General features: G+C 37.4%; 1 protein-coding gene across 1 annotated transcript in view; it reads right to left on the reverse strand.

Moving 5' to 3' along the window:
- Window positions 1-1,503: 1,503 nt before the first annotated feature.
- The window catches only part of atad1a (ATPase family AAA domain containing 1a), a 26,584-nt gene continuing 1,558 nt past the window's right edge, over window positions 1,504-26,529 (reverse strand). Inside the window, exons 2-10 of the mRNA XM_062049698.1 lie at window positions 26,267-26,468; window positions 24,177-24,275; window positions 18,031-18,151; window positions 16,381-16,581; window positions 12,594-12,700; window positions 12,377-12,466; window positions 10,630-10,680; window positions 10,371-10,543; window positions 1,504-2,023 (exon numbers count right to left, since the gene is read on the reverse strand). Of these exons, the coding sequence (XP_061905682.1) occupies window positions 1,894-2,023; window positions 10,371-10,543; window positions 10,630-10,680; window positions 12,377-12,466; window positions 12,594-12,700; window positions 16,381-16,581; window positions 18,031-18,151; window positions 24,177-24,275; window positions 26,267-26,437 (1,143 nt within the window). The 5' untranslated portion in view covers window positions 26,438-26,468 and the 3' untranslated portion in view covers window positions 1,504-1,893. The remainder of the gene's footprint in view (window positions 2,024-10,370; window positions 10,544-10,629; window positions 10,681-12,376; window positions 12,467-12,593; window positions 12,701-16,380; window positions 16,582-18,030; window positions 18,152-24,176; window positions 24,276-26,266; window positions 26,469-26,529) is intronic.

Genomic DNA, 26,529 nt, shown 5'->3' on the forward strand with positions numbered 1-26,529 from the left:
GCTCAAATTAATGGAGTGATCGTCGCTTTGTCGCTCCGAATCTCTCTCGCTCCATTGTAAACAAAGGAAAATTGTGAGGAATACTAGCTCCTGTGACGTCACGCTACTTCCAGTACAGGCAAGGCTTTTTTTAATCAGCGAGCAAAAGTTGCGAACTTTATCGTCGATTTTCTCTACTAAATCCTTTCAGCAAAAATATGGCAATATCGCGAAATGATCAAGTATGACACATAGAATGGATCTGCTATTCCCGTTTACATAAAAAAAATTCATTTCAGTAGGCCTTTAAAGGCCTACGGGAATGCTGAAAGGATTTAGTAGAGAAAATCGACGATAAAGTTCGCAACTTTTGCTCGCTGATAAAAAAAAGCCTTGCCTGTACCGGAAGTAGCGTGACGTCACAGGAGCTAGTATTCCTCACAATTCCCCGTTGTTTACAATGGAGCGAGAGAGATTCGGACCGAGAAAGTGATGATTACCCCATTAATTTGAGCGAGGATGAAAGATTCGTAGATGAGGAACGTTACAGTGAAGGACTTGAGAGGCCGTGATGGATGTATCTTTTTTCGCTCTGACCGTAACTTAGGTACAAGCTGGCTCATTGGATTCCACACTCTCTCCTTTTTCTATTGTGGATCACGGATTTGTATTTTAAACCACCTCGGATACTATATCCTCTTGAAAATGAGAGTCCAGAACACGAAATGGACATTCACAGTGACTTTACATCGGCGAAATGCTTTAGCTACGAGCTAACGTGATAGCATCGTGCTTTAACTGCATATAGAAACAAAATAAATAAACCCCTGACTGGAAGGATAGATAGAAAATCAACAATACTATTAAACCGTGGACATGTAAATACACGGTTAATGCTTTCCAGGCTGGCGAAGGTTAACAATGCTGTGCTAACGACGCCATTGAAGCTAACTTAGCAACCGGACTGCACAGAGCTATGCTAAAAACATTAGCTCTCCACCTACGCCAGCCAGCCCTCATTTGCTCATCAACACCCGTGCTCACCTGCGTTCCAGCGATCGGCAGAAGGACGAAGGACTTCACCCGATGCGTTTGGCGGCCCGGAGACGTAGGAAGTCAAGGTGAGGTCGGCGGCTAGCGCGGCTAGCGCTCCAACAAAGTCCTCCTGGTTGTGTTGCTGTAGTCCGCTGCTAATACACCGATCCCACCTACAACTGTCTTCTTTGCAGCCTTCATTGTTCATTAAACAAATTGCAAAAGATGTCCAGAATACTGTGGAATTATGAAATGAAAACAGAGCTTTTTGTATAGGATTCTACGGGGTACCATAACTTCCGTTACTCTGACTTCGTCACGCGCATACGTCATCATACCGCGACCTTTCAGCCGGATATTTCCCGGGATATTTAAAATGTCACTTTATAAGTTAACCCGGCCGTATTGGCATGTGTTGCAATGTTAAGATTTCATCATTGATATATAAACTATCAGACTGCGTGGTCGGTAGTAGTGGCTTTCAGTAGGCCTTTAAGATGACTACACTGGCAGATGGACTATGATGCAAAGTGTCTTTTAGTTGCCTTGGCACCGTGATTCACTATTTAAAAATCTGGCTCATTCATATGCATCAACACTAGAGAGGAGTGATGTTATACATTGTGATAATGCATTCAGGAGTGATTTAAAGTTTGCATACTGTATGGCTCATTTTGCAGAGTTTCCCCCTCGCAAGGCTCCTTGAAGGAAGCCAAAAGCTGCCATATTTGTTTTACTAACACCGGTCGCACGCTCAGCCTGAAGACAAAAAAAAAAAAGCAGCATACCGTATTGATTATTGGAGGAGTGCACCTGCTGTAGATTCAGCGGGAACAGAAAAATAACTAGATTAAAAAGTGCAACTTCAAAAAAAGGTATTCAGTCCAGCGGAACCTCAGATGTGGTGGATAGCGTGGACACTGTGGCGCGTTTGGACTCCCTCATCTTGTCCAGCCCGAAGAGGAGATCCAGATGGCTGACGGGACGCAGCTGCTCCTCATCCACTGAACTGCAGCACACAACATAACAGTCAGAACAATCAAGTCATAGTCAAGTCAGAAAAAGAGAAAAAGCGCTATATAAATATAATTCACTTCGCCTCCAGGCACTACACAGGGGACAGTTTAGTAAGTATGAACAGTTTTAGTTATACTGTAAAACTTAAAAGGTAGCTTGGAGTTCTGAATGAAGAATCCACACGAGTAGAACGCTATGGAGGTCCTACAAGACTGAACGGCAATTTTACCCCGATTCATCTAAACCAGGGGTCAGCAACCTTTTTGAAAGCAAGAGCTACTTCTTGGGTAGTGATTAATGCGAAGGGCTACCAGTTTGGTCAATATATATCAATATATATCAATACAGTCTGCAAGGGATACAGTCCGTAAGCACACATGATTGTGCGTGCTGCTGCTCCACTAATAGTACTAACCTTTAACAGTTAATTTGACTAATTTTCATTCATTACTAGTTTCTATGTAACTGTTTTTATATTGTTGTACTTTCTTTTTTATTCAAGAAAATGTTTTTAATTTATTTATCTTATTTTACTGATTTTTAAAAAAAGTACCTTATCTTCACCATACCTGGTTGTCCAAATTAGGCATAATAATGTGTTAATTCCACGACTGCATATATCGGTTGATATCGGTATTGGTAATTAAAGAGTTGGACAATATTGGAATATCGGATATCGGCAAAAAGCCATTATCGGACATCCCTAGTTTTGAAGCATAAAATAGAAGGACACTGCAGCACCTGCAGTGAGCAAATTTGTTCAAACGATGGCTCCATAGCACAAACAAAACATTTTTTCAGTGTATTTGCTTGGTTTAAAAAAAATAATATTTGTATTAGGCTGTCAGCAAAGAAAAATCCATAAATTACCCGCACCGTCTCATAAAGTTAAGCTAAAGTAAAGTGAAAATTGTCCTGCAGAGTTCAAAGTGCAAGAAAAAAGTAGCGGCTTATAGTCTGGAATTTACGGAATGCACAAACATTTGAAATGAAATTTGTCCAAAACTTCCGAAAATTTCAGGTACCGTATTTTTAGGACTATAAGTCGCTCCGGAGTATAAGTCGCTCCGGCCGAAAATGCATAATAAAGAAGGAAAAAAACATATATAAGTCGCACTGGAGTATAAGTCGCATTTTTTGGGGAAATGTATTTGATAAAATCCAACAGCAAGAAAAGACATTTGAAAGGCAATTTAAAATGTCCAATTTTACCCCGATTCATCTAAACCAGGGGTCAGCAACCTTTTTGAAAGCAAGAGCTACTTCTTGGGTAGTGATTAATGCGAAGGGCTACCAGTTTGATACACACTTAAATAAATTGCCAGACATAGCCAATTTGCTCAATTTACCTTTAACTCTATGTTATTATTAATAATTAATGATATTTACACTTAATTGAATGGTTTAAAAGAGGAGAAAACACGAAAAAAATGACTATTACATTTTGAAACATAGTTTATCTTCAATTTCGACTCTTTAAAATTCAAAATTCAACCGAAAAAAAAGAAGATGAACTAGCTAATTTGAATCTTTTTGAAAAAATTAAAAAATAATTTATGGAACATCATTAGTACTTTTTTTTTAAATTAAGATTAATTTTAGAATTTTGATGACACGTTTTAAATAGGTTAAATCCAATCTACACTTTGTTAGAATATATAACAAATTGGACCAAACGATGAGGTGGCGACTTGTCCAGGGTGTACCCCGCCTTCCGCCCGATTGTAGCTGAGATAGGCTCCAGCGCCCCCGCGACCCCAAAGGGAATAAGCGGTAGAAAATGGATGGATGGATGGATGGACCAAGCTATATTTCTAACAAAGACAAATCATTATTTCTTCTAGATTTTCCAGAACCAACATTTTAAAATAAATTCAAAAGACTTTGAAGTAAGATTTAAATTTGATTCTACAGATTTTCTAGATTTGCCAGAATAATTTTTTTGAATTTTAATCATAATTAGTTTGAAGAAATATTTCACAAATATTCTTCGTCGAAAAAACAGAAGCTAAAATGAAGAATTAAATTAAAATGTATTTATTATTCTTCACAATAAAAAAAAAAAATACTTGAACATTGATATAAATAGTCAGGAAAGAAGAGGAAGGAAATTAAAAGGTAAAAAGGTATATGTGTTTAAAAATCCTAAAATCATTTTTAAGGTTGTATTTTTTCTCTAAAATTGTCTTTCTGAAAGTTATAAGAAGCAAAGTAAAAAAATTAATGAATTTATTTAAACAAGTGAAGACCAAGTCTTTCAAATATTTCCTTGGATTTTCAAATTCTATTTGACTTTTGTCTCTCTTAGAATTAAAAATGTCGAGCAAAGCGAGACCAGCTTTCTAGTAAATAAATAAAATGTAAAAAATAGAGGCAGCTCACTGGTAAGTGCTGCTATTTGAGCTATTTTTAGAACAGGCCAGCGGGCTACTCATCTGGTCCTTACGGGCTACCTGGTGCCCGCGGGCACCGCGTTGGTGACCCCTGATCTAAAATATTCTAGTTATACTGTAAAACTTACAAACATTGCTTGGAATTATGAATGGAGAATCCATACGATGGACGGCGAGAAGACTGATCGGCAATTTTACGTTTGGTTTTGAATAGGGATGTCCGATAATATCGGCCTGCCGATATTATCGGCCGATATATGCGTTAAAATGTAATATCGGAAATTATCGGTATCGTTTTTTTTTATCATCGGTATCGTTTTTCTTTTCTTTTTTTTATTTTTATTTTTTATTAAATCAACATAAAAAACACAAGATACACTTACAATTAGTGCACCAACCCAAAAAACCTCCCTCCCCCCATTTACACTCATTCACACAAAAGGGTTGTTTCTTTCTGTTATTAATATTCTGCTTCCTACATTATATATCAATATATATCAATACAGTCTGCAAGGGATACAGTCCGTAAGCACACATGATTGTGCGTGCTGCTGCTCCACTAATAGTACTAACCTTTAACACTTAATTTGACTAATTTTCATTCATTACTAGTTTCTATGTAACTGTTTTTATATTGTTGTACTTTCTTTTTTATTCAAGAAAATGTTTTTAATTTATTTATCTTATTTTACTGATTTTTAAAAAAAGTACCTTATCTTCACCATACCTGGTTGTCCAAATTAGGCATAATAATGTGTTAATTCCACGACTGCATATATCGGTTGATATCGGTATTGGTAATTAAAGAGTTGGACAATATTGGAATATCGGATATCGGCAAAAAGCCATTATCGGACATCCCTAGTTTTGAAGCATAAAATAGAAGGACTCTGCAGCACCTGCAGTGAGCAAATTTGTTCAAACGATGGCGCCATAGCACAAACAAAACATTTTTTCAGTGTATTTGCTTGGTTTAAAAAAAATAATATTTGTATTAGGCTGTCAGCAAAGAAAAATCCATAAATTACCCGCACCGTCTCATAAAGTTAAGCTAAAGTAAAGTGAAAATTGTCCTGCAGAGTTCAAAGTGCAAGAAAAAAGTAGCGGCTTATAGTCTGGAATTTACGGAATGCACAAACATTTGAAATGAAATTTGTCCAAAACTTCCGAAAATTTCAGGTACCGTATTTTTAGGACTATAAGTCGCTCCGGAGTATAAGTCGCTCCGGCCGAAAATGCATAATAAAGAAGGAAAAAAACATATATAAGTCGCACTGGAGTATAAGTCGCATTTTTTGGGGAAATGTATTTGATAAAATCCAACAGCAAGAAAAGACATTTGAAAGGCAATTTAAAATGTCTAAAGAATAGTGAACAACAGGCTGAATAAGTGTACGTTATATGAGGCATAAATAACCAACTGGTATGTTAACGTAACATATTATGGTAAGAGTCATTAAAATAACTATAACATATAGAACATGCTATACGTTTACCAAACAATCTGTCACTCCTAATCGCTAAATCCCATGAAATCTTATACGTCTAGTCTCTTACGTGAATGACATCAATAATATTGTTGGATATTTTACGTTAATGTGTTAATCATTTCACACATAAGTCGCTCCTGAGTATAAGTCGCACCCCCGGCCAAACTATGAAAAAAACTGCGATTTATAGTCCGAAAAATACGGTAATCTATGCAAATTTTTTGGGTTGACGGCTAAATTATGAAATGGATTAAGTAAAGAAATTAAACAATGTACTAAAATGATCCACTTTAAGAAACTGTTCAAACTCAAAAGTAATTACAAATCCTTATAAACATCTTAAACCTTATTTTTTAATCTTAAAAAGAATGAATAAAGATATCATTGAGTTTTCTGTATTGTTTGATCAGCCCTACATCTACAATATTTTTCTATGTAAATATCTCATCTCTCAACACACCGGTATGTTATATCTGCGGCTTATAGTCTTGTGCGTCTAAATATTTGTATATATTACAGTACAGGCCGAAAGTTTGGACACTCCTTCTCATTCCATGTGTTTTCTTTATTTATCATGACTATTTACATTGTAGATTGTCACATCAAAACTATGAATGAACACATGTGGAGTTATGCACTTCACACAAAAGGGGAAATAACTTAGACTTAGACAAACATTATTGATCCATAAAGGAAATTGTTTCACACAGTAGCTCAGTTACTAAGGATGAAAAGGATAATGTAGGTATAAAGTAGACTAAAAATGTACCGTAGTAGCAATATAAAATATAGGTAACACTTTAGTATGGGGAACATATTAACCATTAATTAGTTGCTTATTAACATGCAAATTAGTAACATATTGGCTCTTAATTAGTCATTATTAAGTACTTATTGATGCCTTATTCTGCATGGCCTTATTATACAACCAGTAAGCCATTAACTAAGAGTCTTCCCTCAATAACCTCAGAATTATTGCTTATTAGTAACCCTAACCCTAACCCTTATATGTTCCCCTAGTGTCCAAATAACTCTAAATTAAGTCTTTGTTACTTTAATAAGCAACTAATTAATGGTGAATATGTTCCCCATACTAAAGTGTTACCCATTAGATAGATAGATAGTACTTTATTGATTCCTTCAGGAGAGTTCCCTCAGGAAAATTAAATTATTAAGTTATGGCAAGTTTTGCTTTGGATTCCTAAGCATTTGGTCTTAGTCTGACCTTTTCGAAGAGTTTGCTAAAAAAAACAAAAAACCGAGGCAACATTTTATTGTATGTAGTTTAATTATGTATTTGAAATACCTTCTCGTTAGGGGTTATTAGTTATTGGGATATATTATGCATGTGTATTGAATGGAATGTCTGCTGAGTGCGGGGCAATAATTACACTGCCATAAAATAATTTGTTTCAGGATTTCCTATTGTCTATATACCTTGTCTAAATTTCTAATAATGCAAAATCTACAACGACACTTTTGCATGTATTCCAACACCCTTTCAATGTCAACACTTACAGTATGTTAGCATTCATGTTTCTCATCTGCATTTTGTATACTTTATTAATTCACGACTCATAATATCACAATTGAGTGCTTTGTGGTCCAAATACCACGACATGAATTATTTGAAAGTCATAGCATTAAAAATGCACAGTCGGTAAGAGACCTGCACTGCAAAAACTGAAATATACACTACCGTTCAAAAGTTTGGGGTCACATGTAAATGTCCTTATTTTTGAAGGAAAAGCACTGTACTTTTCAATGAAGATAACTTTAAACTAGTCTTAACTTGAAAGAAATACACTCTATACATTGCTAATGTGGTAAATGACTATTCTAGCTGCAAATGTCTGCTTTTTGGTGCAATATCTACATAGGTGTATAGAGGCCCATTTCCAGCAACTATCACTCCAGTGTTCTAATGGTACAATGTGTTTGCTCATTGGCTCAGAAGGCTAATTGATGATTAGAAAACCCTTGTGCAATCATGTTCACACATCTGAAAACACTTTAGCTCCTTACAGAAGCTACAAAACTGACCTTCCTTTGAGCAGATTGAGTTTCTGGAGCATCACATTTGTGGGGTCAATTACACACTCAAAATGGCCAGAAAAAGAGAACTTTCATCTGAAACTCCACAGTCTATTCTTGTTCTTAGAAATTAAGGATATTCCGCAAAATTGTTCGGGTGACCCCAAACTTTTGAACGGTACTGTAAGTAAGATGAAATATCTCAAATAAGGGTGATATTTGCTTATTTTCTGTCTGATAAGATAATTCTTCTCACTAAGCAGGTTTTATGTTAGAGTGTTTTACTTGTTTTGAGGGTTTTGCTCCTAAATGATCTCAGTAAGATATTACAGCTTGTAGCTGAGATTTGATGACCTATATTGAGTAAAACATGCTTAAAACTAGAATATCAAGTGTTGCAAAGCTGTGTCATCAACACTCACAAGTATAAAACTACATTTTTAAAGTAATAATTTCTTATTTCAAGCATGAAAAAAAAAACATGACTTTGACACAATTGTGTCTCATAATTAAAACAGATGACAGCCAAATGGACTTTGCTGTTTTATTTTCAATGAAACAATGGAGAAGATGTACTCATATAGTAGTAGAGTTGGCACAGTACAGTAAACTGACAGTTAATATTTAAACATTTAACATGTGACATTTCTAACAATTTTGAACAGAAATAGTTCATGCACATTCAGATAAATTCTTCAAAATTACAATAAAAAAAAAATTTGGCCGGGTGCCAGGCTGTATATATGCGCACTAATTGACTGAAAGAGCACGCACTTGATGCGATGATGTCATGTTATCCATGGAAAAATGCATTTTTAGACAATATGATTTGCCTGAGCGGCTAGGAGACCCCGAGAGTAACAAGCGCTTGCCTTGTTGCCTTTCCATTAAGGACAATAAACTAGTTTTTAGTATAAGTTTGCTGGTTTCAAGAAATGTAATGCCGAGCGCATATCATTATGTCAAGATAATGGCACTAGCATTTACTTCATTTAAGAATATTTTTCAACATATTGAGCAAAAAGGTCTAATTTTTTTCCTACCAAGAAAAGTGCACTTGTTATTAGTGAGAATATACTTATTTTAAGCTATTTTGGGGTTACCGTATTTTCCGCACCATAAGCCGCACCTAAAAACCACAAATTTTCTCAAAAGCTGACAGTGCGGCTTATAACCCGGTGCGCTTTATATATGGATTAATATTAATATTTATTTTCATAAAGTTTAGGTCTCGCAACTACGGTAAACTGCCGCCATCTTTTTTCCCCGTAGAAGAGGAAGCGCTTCTTCTTCTACGGTAAGCAACCGCCCCCATAGAAGAGGAAGCGCTTCTTCTTCTACTGTAAGCAACCGCCAAGGTGAGCACCCGCCCCCGTAGAAGAAGAATCGCGCGGATATTTCATTTCATTTCATTTGTGTGTTTCTGTAAAGACCACAAAATGGCTCCTACTAAGAGACACACGTACAAGGTTCCACTGACTTTTGATATTCCTGTGAACCGCACTGTGGATACAACGGGAGCACGTACGGTGAATATCCGTTAGCTTGCCATGCTAACAGCCAGAAACTTCCACCCACGGTGATATTCAAAAGGAAGACCTTGCCAAAAGAGAACTTTCCAGCCGGCGTCATCATAAAAGCTAACTCGAAGGGATGGATGGATGAAGAAAAGATGAGCGAAGAGACCAGGTGACTTTTTTCACGCAGCTCCGTCCCTGTTGATCTACGACTGCATGCGCGTCCACATCACAAATGGTGTCAAAAAACAAGTGAAGCACACCGAAGAAGAAGAATTCGAGGGATTTGTGGATGAGTAATAACTTCAGAACGTGAGCTTTAAATGTTTATTTTGTGTGTTGTGTGACACTAACGTATGAGCAACGTGGAGTTATTGATGTTGCTATTGCTCTGCACTATTTTGAGTGTTACTATTTTTGTGATTGCACATTTGCACATTACATTTTGGGAGTGAACAGAGTTGTTAGAACGCTGGTTTGTAATATATTATTAAAATTTGACTGACCTATCTGACTGTTTTATTGACATTCCCTTTAGCGCAGCGTAGGTGCGGCTAATAGCACGGGGCGGCTAATAGGTAAACAAAGTTTTGAAATATGCCATTCATTGAAAGTGCGGCTAATAACACGGGGCGGCTTATGGTGCGGAAAATACGGTAATTGAGGTTGGCTCATTTGACTTGTTTTGGAAAGTCTTGACAAGCCGAATGTTCTTGTTCTATTGGCAGATAATTTTGCTTAGTTCAAATAAAATACCCCTCATTTTTGTATTTTTTTTTCTTGTTTTTGAACACTGACTTTTTGCAGCGTGCACTGGTCTAACCCCAAGTTGAAGTTTGAGGCTTCTACTGTCTTCCCACAAATAAAAAAAAGCACATGAGAAATGTTGTGAGTGTGAGTCTTACTTCTCGTCCTCCTGGACCTCTCCTAACTGCTGGGTGATCTGCCTCATCTGCTCCTTGCGCACGTAGTCTCGAACCCTGTAAAAGGCAGCGTCGCGGCAAAGTTCCCGCAGGTCGCTGCCAGAGTAGCCTTCCGTCTTTTCGGCTATCTCCTCCAGATTAATGGTGTCGCTCAGCTGCCCAGGAGAAAGTGGGATGGTAAACAGAGAGAACGACAGCCAGGGCAGTCTATGTTAAGACCTCTGTGTTGCACATAGCTTACACTTTCTCCAGCTAAGATTAGCCTCAAGATGTCCTGTCTTTGACTGGTGTTCTGCAGAAAAGACAACAATTTGTGTTAAGATAAAGAAGAGGATACATATAATGATTCTCTGTGTGTGTGTGTGTATGTATGCTGGCATCTTAACCCAATAATAAATACTGTTTTATATAGGTTAAAAATAGTATTAAGCAATCTTGCAAGTCATTTATTTGTAAAGGCCTACTGAAATGAAATGTTCTTATTTGATCATTTCGCGATATTTCCATATTTTTGCTGAAAGGATTTAGTAGAGAACATCGACGATAAAGGTCGCAACTTTTGGTCGCTGATAAAAAAAGCCTTGCCTGTACCGGAAGTAGCGTAACGTCGCAGGTTGAAAGGCTCCTCACATTTCCCCATTGTTTACACCAGCAACGAGAGCGATTCGGACCGAGAAAGCGACGATTACCCCATTAATTTGAGCTAGGATGAAAGATTTGTGGATGAGGAAACGCGAGAGTGAAGGACTAGAGTGCAGTGCAGGACGTATCTTTTTTCGCTCTGACCGTAACTTAGGTACAAGCTGGCTCATTGGATTCCACACTTTCTCCTTTTTCTATTGTGGATCACGGATTTGTATTTTAAACCACCTCGTATACTATATCCTCTTGAAAATGAGAGTCGAGAACGCGAAATGGACTTTCACAGTGACTTTTATCTCCACGACAATACATCGGCGAAGCTCTTTAGCTACGGAGCTAACGTGATAGCACATCGGGCTTAAATGCAGATAGTAACAAAATAAATAAATCCCTGACTGGAAGGATAGACAGAAAATCAACAATACTATTAAACCATGGACATGTACTACACGGTTAATGTTTTCCAGGCTGGCGAAGCTTAACAATGCTGTTGCTAACGACGCCATTGAAGCTAACTTAGCAACGGGACCTCACAGAGCTATGCTAAAAACATTAGCTATCCACCTACGCCAGCCCTCATCTGCTCATCAACACCCGTGCTCACCTGCGTTCCAGCGATCGACGATCATAGATGCGGTCGGCGGCCCGGAGACGGAGAAAGTCAAGGTGAGGTCGGTGGCTAGCGCGTCTGCTATCCATCTCAAAGTCCTCCTGGTTGTGTTGCTGTAGGCCGCCGCTAATACAACGACCCCACCTACAACTTTCTTCTTTGCAGTCTTCATTGTTCGTTAAACAAATTGCAAAAGATTCACCAACACAGATGTCCAGAATACTGTGGAATTTTGAGATGAAAACAGAGCTTTTTGTATCGGATTCAATGGTGTACCAATACTTCCGTTTCAACGATTGACGTCACGCGCATACGTCATCATACATAGACGTTTTCAACCGGGAGTTTAGCGGGAAATTTAAAATGTCACTTTATAAGTTAACCCGGCCGTATTGGCATGTGTTGCAGTGTTAAGATTTCATCATTGATATATAAACTATCAGACTGTGTGGTCGCTAGTAGTGGGTGTCAGTAGGCCTTTAATGACTGTCATTCTGCATCACTAAAGACTGAAATAATTCTTCATTAAGGGGTTTACCGCTACCTTAGCAGATAAATACCAACACGGCCCTAGGGCCATCCTATCTAGAGCAGGAACAGATGGAGCCTGCTCGAATGAGAGACACAACGTCGTTTAGGACAACCTGAACAGTCTGAGAATAAAATGCATACAAAACAAACCCTTATCGCTCTATCTCTCAACATATTCTGATTACATACAAAAAACTGATCTTACAGGAAGGCCAACATGAAAAGTGGTGGGCATTCTGCGCAGGATAGCGGGATCCATGTCTTGTGGTCGATTTGTTGCCCCCATGATCATGACCTACAGTGGGAACAATAATACAACATGCTATTCATTTGTAAACAGCTTCAGAACGACTAAAATGTAACACCACTGCCGACCCAGCAGCCGTAGCCCCATTACAGCAAGTGTCAGCACTTGTAATTACCTGAGTGGCTGAGGACGTTTCTAGGCCATCCCAAAGGCTCATGAACTGGGCCTTCATCATGGCAGTGGCCTCGTGATCAAGGCTGGACCGGTTCCTGAGAAACGACTCTGACGAAGACCATTATAGAGAAAAGACACACAATGTTTGTGCATCATTAGACAGAACCAAAATACCCTTTAATGGTTCTTGTATATTGCTCGTGTGTGTGTGTGTGTGTGTGTGAGTCAACACAATAGCCCTTTGGATTAAACCACAATTTAAGGTCAGTTTTGTGGGCACACAGGGTTGACTTGCATGGCTTTTTTTTCTGCTGTACTAATGTTATATCTAAAACATTAATCAATTGTGAGGTTTTTTACAAGAACTACATACATATTAGGGGTGTAACGGGTCGTGTATTTGTATTGAACCGTTTCTTTACGGGGGTTTCGGTTCAGTTCGGTTCGGAGGTGTACCGAACGAGTTTCCACACGAACATATTAAGTAGCCGCCTCCGCTTCCTTCTGCCTCTGTCAGTCCTCTACACAGCACCCAGCATTGTCTCACCCACACAACCATCTGATTGGTTACAAACAGAGCGGTAACAGCCAATCAGCAGTGCGTATTCAGAGCGCACGTAGTCAGTGCTTAGCGTTTAGCAGGTTATCATCAGGCAGCGGAATCTCCCCAAATGATAATAAACACCTCCCAGTCAACTACTAGTAACATCACTATGAGCCCGTTGACCTTCTAGAAATATAAAAGGCAGCTCAGCTCGCTCGCAGTCCTGGCTTGAGGTGAAGGCTAATTCGCTTTTAGCGTAACGTTAGCTCAATTTGCGGTGTGTGTGTGTTACGGACAGCAAAGCCCTGTCTGTCTGTTATTTCCCTTTACCTTTTTCTGTGTTGATTGAGCTGTGTTGAAGCAGCAGGACATTATGTTAAATGAAGAGATTCTGTCTCTGATAGTTGATATAATAATGTAAGTGCATCATTAAGCCTACATGGTGTTCAGGGATGAATAGTCTCTCCTATTGCTATTGTACCATTTTTTCAGCTATAGTTACATTAATCATTAGTAATGCAGCAGCCTAGTTTTGAATGGCAGGGTCCCTGCTATCACATGTTGATAAAAACATAACATTTACATAATAAATCAACTACAGGCTTCCCAAATGCTGTAATAAATTAAGCATGATGAGTTGACTTGAAACTGTTTAATGTTGCACGTTTTATATGTAGAAGAAAAGTTTTGTCATTTTATTTAATCTGAGCAACAACTTGAGGCAGTTTAATGTTGATTAACGTGGGCAGAATTATTATAGTGTTCCCAATGTTAAAAGGATAAAGCTATTGTTTACAAATTTGGTAAATAAATAACCAAAAAATGTATATTTTGTTGTTTTCTTACTGTACCGAAAATGAACCGAACCGTGACCTCTAAACCGAGGTACGTACCGAACCGACATTTTTGTGTACCGTTACACCCCTAATATTTATACTTACCGTAATTTCCGGACTATAAGCCGCACCTGACTATAAGCCGCACCAGCTAAATTTAGGGGAAAATACAGATTGCTCCATAAATAAGCCGCACCCGACTATAAGCCGCAGGGTTTTGATGTGTAATTAGCGTAGTATATAGGGGTTCCTGCTACCACGGAGGGGATTGTCGGGACAGAGATGACTGTTTGGGAACGCAAAGCCTCCCATTTATTAACTATAAATCTTTCAATCATTCAATCAAACTTTCACATCTTTGACATGGCGAACAGCATTCGTGCAGAGTACAAATAATACAACGCTGCAAAGTAATACAAAGTGCTCGCCTGTACGTTATCAAAATAACCAGCCTACCGGTATATGAAAAGTCAGTCTTTAATCATTGTGTCATCGTCTTCCTCCTGCGTACTAAAACCACCGAAATCCTCTTCGTCGGTGTCGGAGAAGAACAGGCCGTAAATAAGCCGCACCCTTGTATAAGCCGCAGGGACCAGAACGAGGGGAAAAAGTAGCGGCTTATAGTCCGGAAATGACGGTAGTATTTTGCAGTTCACCTACAAACAACTAATTTGAAGTGCTATCAAAATCTCTCAACACTATTACACTGTGTTCAATTATGTTTCGCTGGATAATAGTAACTATTACATCAGGAAAATGTCTGCTAGTGTGAGGCTTAGAATCATTAATCATTTCATGACAACTCAAAAGCAGTGCAATTTTAATAGCTACGTTTTCACTGTACAAGTTAGGTTGTCAGCCAACACACACATGAAAGACAGTGATGCTTGCTCGGAAGCAGACTCAATGCCTCGACCAATTATTTGGGACACTTCTGGAAGGTGTTGTTGCTGTCAGATGTGTGACAGTGGTGCCTGCAAGCTCACTGTGACAAAGTCATTTGATCAAAAGCTTATGATGAGCATGTGGAATTTGTCCATGCAATCAATTCAGCCGTTTTGGATGGGTAACAACTGCAGTGTTTCCCACACATTCATTTATTTGTGACGGCCCGCCACGAAAGAATTACGTCCGCCACAAATAAAATTAAAAAAATAAATACCTTTTTTTTTTTTTTTTTCCTGTCCAGCTTCTCAGGCAAATCATATAGTTGATGTAGATGCCCATATAGGCTGTTCAGATTTACTTTACAAAAGAGAAGTGTAGGATACTTCTCTGGTTGCCTTATTTGTATTTGATCACTACTGTTTTCTGTTTATTTGTTACTGACTGTGGCAGGACACCTCTGCCTCTGTTTCACTTTATGTTGCTGGTAAATAATATGGTTGTAGTAGTAGGCTAAAGTTAAATTATTTAGTATGCACTAATTAAAGGGGCAGAGCTTTAAGATAAATTTTAGCTTTTATATTTTATAAGATATATTTTTTGTAAGAACCACAATTAATAAATATATTTCAGTGAATAACTTATTGTTCAAATCTGTATATAAATATGTACATAAAGTGTTGTAATTATATTGTAAAATGGATGGATGGACGTTTAAAACAAAACTGTTATTATTAATTACCGTAATTTCCGGACTATAAGCCGCTACTTTTTCCCCTCGTTCTGGTACCTGCGGCTTATACAAGGGTGCGGCTTATTTACGGCCTGTTCTTCTCCGACACCGACGAAGAGGATTTGGGTGGTTTTAGTACGCAGGAGGAAGACGATGACACAATGATTAAAGACTGACTTTTCATATACCGGTAGGCTGGTTATTTTGATAACGTACAGGCGAGCACTTTGTATTTCTTTGCACCGTTGTATTATTTGTACTCTGCACGAATGCTGTTCGCCATGTCAAAGATGTGAAAGTTTGATTGAATGATTGAAAGATTTATTGTTAATAAATGGGACGCTTTGCGTTCCCAAACAGTCATCTCTGTCCCGACAATCCCCTCCGTGGTAGCAGGAACCCCTATATACTACGCTAATTACACATCAAAACCCTGCGGCTTATAGTCGGGTGTGGCTTATATATGGAGCAATCGGTATTTTCCCCTAAATTTAGCTGGTGCGGCTTATAGTCAGGTGCGGCTTATAGTCCGGAAATTACGGTAGTAACTATACATTTTTTGAGCCTTTTTAGAGAAAATCATATCATTGTAGTAAATTATGCAAATTACTCGATGATGTCATGGTGACCACGCCCCCACCGCCACAGGTATCTTGGCAGTTTATGGGAAACACTGAACTGCCATCTTACCCTTCATTTAATGGGAGTCTCAACAACTATACAGTATATACGGTAAACAATGATTTTCAAAATAATCTGTGCTGACAGTCATCCCGGTTGGTTGACTCACCAATTTCATCAATAAAAATGATACATGGCTGGAGTTTGATCGCCAACGAGAAGACTGCAGCCGTCAGCTTTTGGGATTCGCCGTACCACATGTCGGTCAGTGTGGACGCCTGCAGGTTGATAAACTTGCAGCCGGAAGCTTTGGCTGTTGCCTTAGCGATCATGGTCTTCCCACATCCTGGTGGACCAAACAACAAAACACCTGCAAGAACAAAATATCAACATATTTTCCACTTTTTAATGCTGAACACTCTTTTAAACTCATTAATATTCCACAAAAAAACAACAACTATAGAGTTAATACATTCAATACAGTAAGCCGTGGACGTGTATGGATATTATCAATTAAGTCGAGTTTTTGTTTTGGACGATTAAAAAAAATGAAAATATACAAAACCCAAAAACAGCGAAGTTGTCACGTTGTGTAAATGGTAAATAAAAACAAAATACAATGATTTGCAAATCCTTTTCAACTTATATTCAATTGAATAGACTGCAAAGACAACATATTTAATGTTCAAACTGGAAAACTTTTGTTATTTTGTGCAAATATTAGCTCATTTGGAATTTGATGCCTGCAACATGTTTCCAAAAAGCTGGCACAAGTGGCAAAAAAGACTGAGAACAATGAGAAATGCTCATCAAACACTTATTCGGAACATCCCACAGGTGAACGGGCTAATTGGGAACAGGTGGGTGCCATGATTGGGCATAAAAGCAGCTTCCGTGAAATGCTCAGTCATTCACAAACAAGGACGGGGCGAGGGTCACCACTTTGTCAACAAATGCCTGAGCATTTTGTAAGGAATTTAGGGATTTCACCATCTATGGTCCGTGATATCATCAAAAGGTTCAGAGAATCTGGAGAAATCACTGCACGTAAGCCATGATATTACTGACCTTCGATCCCTCAGGCGGTACTGCATCAAAAACCGACTTCAGCGTGTAAAGAATATCACCACATGGGCTCAGGAACACTTCAAAAAACCACTGTCAGTAACTACATTGTGTCGCTGCATCTGTAAGTGCAAGTTAAAACTCTACTATGCAAAGCGAAAGCCATCTATCAACAACACCCAGAAACGCCGACAACTTCACTGGGCCCGAGCTCATCCAAGATGGACTGATGCAATGTGGAAAAGTGTTCTGTGGTCTGACGAGTCCACATTTCAAATTGTTTTTGGAAACTGTGGACGTCGTGTCCTCCAGACCAAAGAGGAAAGGAAACCATCCGGATTGTTATAGGAGCAAAGTTCAAAAGATACCATCTGTGATGGTATGGGGGTGTGTAAGTGTCCTAAGCTTGGGTAACTTACACACCTGTGAAGGCACTATTAATGCAGAAAGGTATAAAGGTTTTGGAGCAACATATGTTGCCATCCAAGCAACGTTATCATGGACGCCCCTGCTTATTTCATCAGCAATGCCAAGCCACGTGTTACAACAGCGTGGCTTCATAGTAATCTCGGTTATGTCACTGTGCCTTATGAGACCGTGGTCTGTTCATGTGTTGCAACATTCAACACAACCATCTGCATTTTACCACATTATTGATGTGTGGGATTAGCATTTACCAAAATGAAGACCCATAAAACTGTTTAAAAAATGGCTACAAGGAATGTTGGACTATCTATTGTAGCTGCTGAGGTACCTTTAGGTGGCTGAAAGAGCTTGGATCCAGTCAAAAGGTGTCGTTTCTGAAAGGGCAGAATGACTGTGTCTTGTAGCTCATTGATTACCTCATCGAGTCCCGCTATATCTCTCCAGGACACCTGCAGGAAGGCAACACGTGAGCACTTGTCTTTGCAAAGTCATTAAAATATAAAGTATAGTAAAACTGTCCTGCTATTTAATTTATTTTTCTTCCATGGAGAAGCCAACATTTTAAAATCATCACAAAATGCAATGCAGTAGAGCTTGATAACAAACAACTAGTAAACAGATAAACATGGTACCGTATTTTTCGGACTATAAGTCACAGTTTTTTTTCATAGTTTGTGGGGCGACTTATACTTAGGAGCGACTTATGTGTGAAATTATTAACACATTAGCATAAAATATCAAATAATATTATTGATCTCATTCACATAAGAGACTAGACGTATAAGATTTCATGGGATTTAGCGATTAGGAGTGACAGATTGTTTGGTAAACGTATAGCATGTTCTATATGTTATAGTTATTTGAATGACTCTTACCATAATATGTTACGTTAACATACCAGTTGGTTATTTATGCCTCATATAACGTACACTTATTCAGCCTGTTGTTCACTATTCTTTAGACATTTTAAATTGCCTTTCAAATGTCTATTCTTGGTGTTGGATTTTATCAAATACATTTCCCCCAAAAATGCGACTTATATGTTTTTTTCCTTCTTTATTATGCATTTCCGGCCGGTGCGACTTATACTCCGGAGCGATTTATACTCCGAAAAATACGGTAATTATGATAAACAATTAGGGATGATACTCGAAACCGGTTTTCCCGGTTGTTCGATAAGAAAAGAACCGAGTCCTCGGACTCGAATCCCTTTTTGAGAACCGGTACCCGTTATCGAGACCACTATAGTAAAGAAAATAGTTGGTTCTTTATTCGAATCCCTCGGAACGAATCCCGTCCCGACCAGAAATGCTCCGTGGGACATCACAAGAAATGGCGTCACGTAGCTCAGTCATTAGGCGCAGATAGCGAAAACAGGAAAAAAATGGACGGGAAAAAGCGCTCCAAGGTGTAATAAAGTTCAAAACAAAAGTTATAATCCATCGAATAACTTTACTGAGAGATTTTAGCAGGGTAAAACACATGACCAACACTTTTACGACCAACTGGAAACATAGCAACCAGGCTAGCAACGCACCTCCTTTACGGCAGCTGGCAACGTTCTTAAAACAACCGCAGCACATACATATATATACAACATATATCTCCCTTTTTGAACTTTTGTTTTTCTTTCCTTGTAAACAAAACAAAATCACACTGTAGATGTGTTGTCTGTCTAATTATAAATAATGCAGACGAGGCGTGTTGGCTGAGTTCTTGACGTTTACTTTCACGGGTGACTACATGCAACACTTTTCGGGGCTACCGCGCATGCTTGTCACTCCCGTTGCATGTTGGGTAGTGTAGTTGTTATATTCCCTAGCTCATCACATCTTCCCCCTTCCTGTTAACTCAATAAAGTGTCTTTTTTTAGCTTTAACTTTTCATTTTTTAGCATTGTAACCACATTTGCAAACAACTTTTCTCTTCATAGAATTTTCTTTCAATAAAGAAATAAAGTGCAAAAATGTCAAAGCATCATAACAAACAGTTATGTTCCAATAGCAGCAGAAGTGCACTTTTTGGAGAGCTGTATTATTTTCAGTTTTGTGCCCAAGGGACTGATTTTATTTAACACTATATTATTATTTATACACCTATAGTGATCACAGAGACAGCTTGTTTTTGTGTTACTGTATATATTTGTTTTTATGAAAAATCCCACTTAATATACTTTGGGTAACAACAGTCAAAATTTATTTTTTTTATTTTATTTTTTTAGGGGGGTAAGAGTCAATATTTATTTATTTTTTAGATTAAATTGTTTTCTAATATAATAAAAGTGAGCTTTTGTTACACCAAATATTGTGTGTTTTTTTCCATATACAACAGGGGTGGGCAATTAATTTTTACCGGGGGCCGCATGAGCAACCCGAGCACTGCTGGAGGGCCACACTGACAATATTTCAATTAAATTTTGCTCAAATTATTTTTGATATACCGTAAGATAGATAATAATAATAATAATATTTTCATTTAACCTAACTTATCTTTATACAAAAGCAGATGGCTTTTGATGGTTTTATTTTTAACACTTTCTTACACAACACTTCCTGATGTATATTACAATACAAAAATTTCAATTTCTGTCACTTTATCCTGCATCCTCTTTGTTGTAAAACCTTTATTTAACCAGATAAGAAAACGTTGTGAACGTAGCACGCCTGTAAGGTGATTGGCGAAGAAGGAGGAAGCGTTGCTGTTGCGGAAATGAGGAGTGAGGATTGGTTTTCCTTTTGGAAAGAACGAGATAAGTTGAGCTGTGTTAGTATAGCATGCTCAATAAAAGTTTAAAAAGTGCATCAGACTTGGTGTGCACTTCTTCTGGACGCTACAATTGATGTCAGAAGTGGGATGAAATGCCTCCCAGTTCGCCTTGCCATCAAACCTGGGAGTCTTCATTGAGGGCGGAATTCCCCCCGTGGCAAGCAGCGTGGCTGCACCTGTAAACGCTCTCTCTCTCTCTCTCTCTCTCTCTCTCTCTCTCTCTCTCTCTCTCTCTCTCTCTCTCTCTCTCTCTCTCTCTCTCTCTCTCTCTCTCTCTCTCTCTCTCTCTCTCTCTCTCTCTCTCTCTCTCTCTCTCTCTCTCTCTCTCTCTCTCTCTCTGTCTTTGCGACGACCTCCTCACGTGGCACGTACCTCCCGATGACGTAGCACACAAACAGTGCAGTATGCGCAAAGTTTTACTTCTGCCACCAATTGTAGCGTCCAGAAGAAGTGCACATCAAGTCTGACGCTCTTTTTAAACTTTTATTGAGCAAGCTATACTAACACAGCTCAACATATCTCGTTCCTTCCACACGCACGTCTCCTCACTCCTCATTTACGCAACTCAAGAAGACAACATCTACTTCAGCAGGTCGTTACACTATATTCTTTAAACACAGCAACGTGTGTACCACAAATAAGCACACAGCTTTACCTTTACTTGTCTTGTTGAAAACACGCCATTCGTCATCAACTTTTCTCTTTTTAGCGTCTCGGGATAACCGGGCATCACTTGTCGCTGTGCGTCTTCCCTCACAGGACATACGCACATATAACACTTTTCAAAATAAAAGCAGCACAGTTGTATTGCACGCACGACAAAGATGTTTTTTAAATTTATTTTGTAATTTGAGATTGCCGCTGCGCGCACGAGCATACGTCCACACGGAAGTAATACAAATAACGCTTTTCAAAACAAAAGCAGCACCGTTGTATTGCACACTCGAAATAGATGCTTTTTAAAATTTATTTTGTAATTTATAATTGGCCTCACGCGGGCCGGACAGGGACGTACAAAGGGCCGGATGCGGCCCGCGGGCCGCACAATGCCCAGGTCTGTTATACAACAACCTATCTGGACTCGATAAGAGAATCGATAAGGAATCGGTTCGATAAGAGGATTCGATAATAGACTCGAACTCGATAATTTCTTATCAAACATCATCCCTATAAACAATAAACATGATAAAAAGTGTATGAGAGTGTTGAAATGGTGTTTGCCTCTGAAGCGGCAGCCGGTCGTTCTTTAATGTTACCCTCGTTTTCATACCAAGATGCCACCGCCACGGTAGGGCTGGATGATTATGGCAAAATACAAATCATTTTGATTGTATTAACAACACAATTATTAATAAAACAATTATTAATTAATTTAAAAACATTAGTATTTATTGTACCACTAAAACTGAACTTTAAATATGACTTAATGCTAGGTTCACACCAACGGCGCTTTAAAGTGGCATGCAAAGCGGTGTTAAAGCGTAACAAAGCCTGATTAAAGCGTGAGGGTCGTAATGGATGGTGGGAAAGCTTGTAGTGAAGCGGGACATGCGGCAAGTTCGCCAAAATTTTTTAAACGGTTTAAAAAAATTCTGTGCTCTGTCAAGAATGGAATAAAGCGCCGAGAGCGTATCAAAGCGTGACAAAGCTCAGCAAAGCTTGACTCAAAGCGTAGGAAAGCTTAACAGATCTTGGTTCAAAGCGCAATAGGAAGTGACTGTGATATTGACGAGTGACATTGAAACTTGATGTAAAACCAACACAGGATTACAAATCCATTCTCTTTTGCATCATTGCCTTTTTTATACCATGATCATTGTTTCTGTACTTCTGCTGTTTGATGTTGCACTTTGACATTACTGTCTATCATTTTTCTGTATGAAAATGTTAATAATAAAGAGAATATGTTACGTTTAAAAGAAATGCCTTTTATTATTGTCAACTAGCATAAGGAATGAAAGATAAATATTTATTAAGATGACAAAGAAATAAAAGAAATGAAGATATAAAACATAATATAACGAAAAAAAAAGAGAAATTGAAAAAATAAATGAATATAAAAAAAAGAAATGCCTTTTATTATTGTCAACTAGCATAAGAAATGAAAGATAGATATTTATTAAGATGACAAAGAAATAAAAGAAATGAAGATATAAAACATAATATAATGAAAAAAGAGAAATTGAAAAAAATAAATGAATATAAAAAATAAAAGAAATGCCTTTTATTATTGTCAACTAGCATAAGAAATTAAAGATAGATATTTATTAAGATGACAAAGAAATAAAAGAAATTAATATATAAAACATAATATAACGAAAAAAAAAGAGAAATTGAAAAAATAAATGAATATAAAAAATAAAAGAAATGCCTTTTATTATTGTCAACTAGCATAAGAAATGAAAGATAGATATTTATTAAGATGACAAAGAAATAAAAGAAATGAAGATATAAAACATAATATAACGAAAAAAAAGAGAAATTTAAAAAATAAATGAATATAAAAAATAAAAGAAATGCCTTTTATTATTGTCAACTAGCATAAGAAATGAAAGATAGATATTTATTAAGATGACAAAGAAATAAAAGAAATGAAGATATAAAACATAATATAACGAAAAAAAAGAGAAATTGACAAAATAAATGAATATAAAAAATTAAAGAAATGCCTTTTATTATTGTCAACTAGCATAAGAAATGAAAGATAGATATTTATTAAGATGACAAAGAAATAAAAGAAATTAAGATATAAAACATAATATAATGAAAAAAAGAGAAATTGAAAAAATAAATGAATATAAAAAATAAAAGAAATGCCTTTTATTATTGTCAACTAGCATAAGAAATTAAAGATAGATATTTATTAAGATGACAAAGAAATAAAAGAAATGAAGATATAAAACATAATAAATAATAAACATAATATAACAGAAAAAAAAAGAGAAATTGAAAAAATAAATGAATATAAAAAATGTGTGGAAAACAGTATACTGAGTTTTTCACATTTTTATTTTATTTTTGTTGTAACAATGCACAACAGAGCTTGATAATCGTGTCAGAGCCTGATTTAAAGCGTCATGATCGCATCAAAGCATAATAAAGTTCAATAAAGCGTAATAAAACGTATCAAAGGGTGATTTAAAGCGTATCAAAGCGGGATCAAATCGTGAGGAACGGTAACAAAGCGGCAACTAATTCGTATCAGAGCGTATCAAAGCATAACTTTACTTCGGAGATGGGGATATTCGTGGAAAAATTGACAAAAATGACGGCGCTTTGCTCGCCGCTTTAAAGCGCGGCAAGCGCCGTTGGCGTGATCCAGGCATAAAGGAACGGATATAAAGTAGTAACAAAACATCCACAACTTGTAAAAAAACAATAATAGTAATAACAATACATTTTTAAATGGCAGCAATATAACATTCATTTATTTCCGTTTAAATTTTTTAAATTCTGTTTTTACATTTTACACTCATTTTACCACCATAGAGAGTGTGCTTTTTGTGTCGTAAATTCAATTCAATATGTGTGAGTGTGAAGGTTGTCTATCTGTGTTGGCCCTGCGATGAGCTGGCGACACATATTTCTGCGCAATAACTCAGATATGGCAACACTGGCGAGCAACACAGAACATGGAGTGATTTTTGGTCCAGAACATATTTTGCTTTATTCGTTATTGACGTATGGACTTGGGATTGAAAACATTACCTTCATTGTTTGTGGGTCAACCAGGTGCGTTGCGATGTTCATTTCATATTCGGTAAGTTTGACCCCCTCAACACCGATCCTCTTCATAATATGCTCCGCCTGAAGACATAAAGGCACATTAAAATAGGAGGCCAAATGCTACTAAAGTAGAAAAAAAAGTTTGTTTCTACCACAATGTTTGTGTTCATTTGGAACATGCATGCATACAACATGATACATCACCATTTCCAGTTTCTCTATTCAAAAATGTTCGAAAAGGAGAAAGGAAGAAGCAGAGCCTATTTAGTTATTTATTCCTACCCCCTTTCACAAACACTTTTGTTCACTTCCTGTTCTCAATTTAAACACAATATACTCCATAAGTAATAACATTACAAATATCTAGAAAATGAATGGATGGAGGGAATACATTCAGAATGTTTATCATTGTTATGCCCATTTGATTGTAGACTCTTACTGACACCTTGTGGCAATATGAAAATACTACGCTTCATTAGTTTGGGCACTTCCGGGTTGACGATGTCAGTTCAGTTCATGAGACAATTGAGAAGTAGACAAGTTGTGTTAGCTCTTACAAGCCTTGGAAAAGATAAGTCTGTAAGTAAACTGTTTAACTTGTTTATGTAACTCAATAATAAGGTGGAAAGTGGTTACATTTGATAGTAAGATGTTTACTGAAAAACGATTTTTGTGCACTGTTTTAAAATGGATGTTTTGAGGACTTAAAATGGCTGCCAGTCATATATTTACACCATCGAAATAGTTTCAACACTCAGCAGTATTTGTTTGTTGATAGTACTGTATATTTGTGTGAAGCTAATACTTACATATTGTGTATTACATTTCAGTATGTAATTTGAATCACATAGCTTATACATTTGTCATTGTGGGTATTTCAGTTTAAAAAAAAAAAGTCCAGTGCAAGACAAAAACAAAGATAGGAAAAGACAAAGCAAGATCAACAACAATAAAGAGCCTAAATGGATTCATCTGCTTTGGAACTTTATTAGAACGTCCTGGATTGTTTGTTAGCTGTCTGCCTTGCTGTATAACCTCAACACGTATAGTGAGGGCAGAACAATCATGTTTCTCCTTCTTTGTACTTAGTAAACACAGTGTTTCCCATAAACTGCCAAGATACCTGTGGCGGTGGGGGCGTGGCTATGGGTGTGGTCACCATGACATCGTCGAGTAATTTGCATAATTTACTACAGTATGATTTTCTCTAAAAAGGCTCAAAAAATGTATACTTACTAATTAATAATAACAGTTTTGTTTTAAACGTCCATCCATCCATCCATTTTACAATATAATTACAACACTTTATGTACATATTTATATACAGATTTGAACAATAAGTTATTCACTGAAATATATTTATTAATTGTGGTTCTTACAAAAAATATATCTTATAAATTATAAAAGCTAAAATGTCTCTTAAAGTGCCCCTTTAATTAGTGCATACTAAATCATTTAACTTTAGCCTACTACTACAACCATATTATTTACCAGCAACATAAAGTGAAACAGAGGCAGAGGTGTCCTGCCACAGTCAGTAACAAATAAACAGAAAACAGTAGTGGTCAAATACAAATAAGGCAACAAGAGAAGTATCCTACACTTCTCTTTTGTAAAGTAAATCTGAACAGCCTATATGGGCATCTACATCAACTATATGATTTACCTGAGAAGCTGGACAGGACAAAAAAAATAAATAAAATAAAAAAATAAAATAAAATAAAAATATATTTTTTTAAATTTGTGGCGGACGTAATTCTTTCGTGGCGGGCCGCCACAAATAAATGAATGTGTGGGAAACACTGCATATAGAACATGCTATACGTTTACCAAACAATCTGTCACTCCTAATCGCTAAATCCCATGAAATCTTATACGTCTAATCTCTTACGTGAATGAGATCAATAATATTATTTGATATTTTACGGTAATGTGTTAACAATTTCACACATAAGTTGCTCCTGAGTATAAGTCGCACCCCCGGCCAAACGATGAAAAAAACTGCGACTTATAGTCCGAAAAATACGGTATGTGTAATGAAAATAAAAGTAAACCAGGTTTTAAACAAATACCCTTTTCTTGGCTTGGTTTTTCTGTTTCGCGGTCGGGTCCATGGCGTCCAGAACCCATTTGATGCTGTAGTAGGTGGCTGCTCCAAATATGGTCAACCTCACCAGCATGCCCACCACCTCATTCCTGGTCAACGGCCTCAACAGAGCGTCTCGGGGGAGATCTTTCAGCATCTTAGCTGGCTGGCGTCAGTCCATTAGCTTACTGCAAGTGGTGGGGTAGAAGACAGGTGAACAGCAAGTGGTGGGGTAGAAGACAGGTGAAC

This window comes from Entelurus aequoreus, linkage group LG06, assembly GCF_033978785.1.
Source record: "Entelurus aequoreus isolate RoL-2023_Sb linkage group LG06, RoL_Eaeq_v1.1, whole genome shotgun sequence".
NCBI classification, from domain to species: Eukaryota; Metazoa; Chordata; class Actinopteri; order Syngnathiformes; family Syngnathidae; genus Entelurus; species Entelurus aequoreus.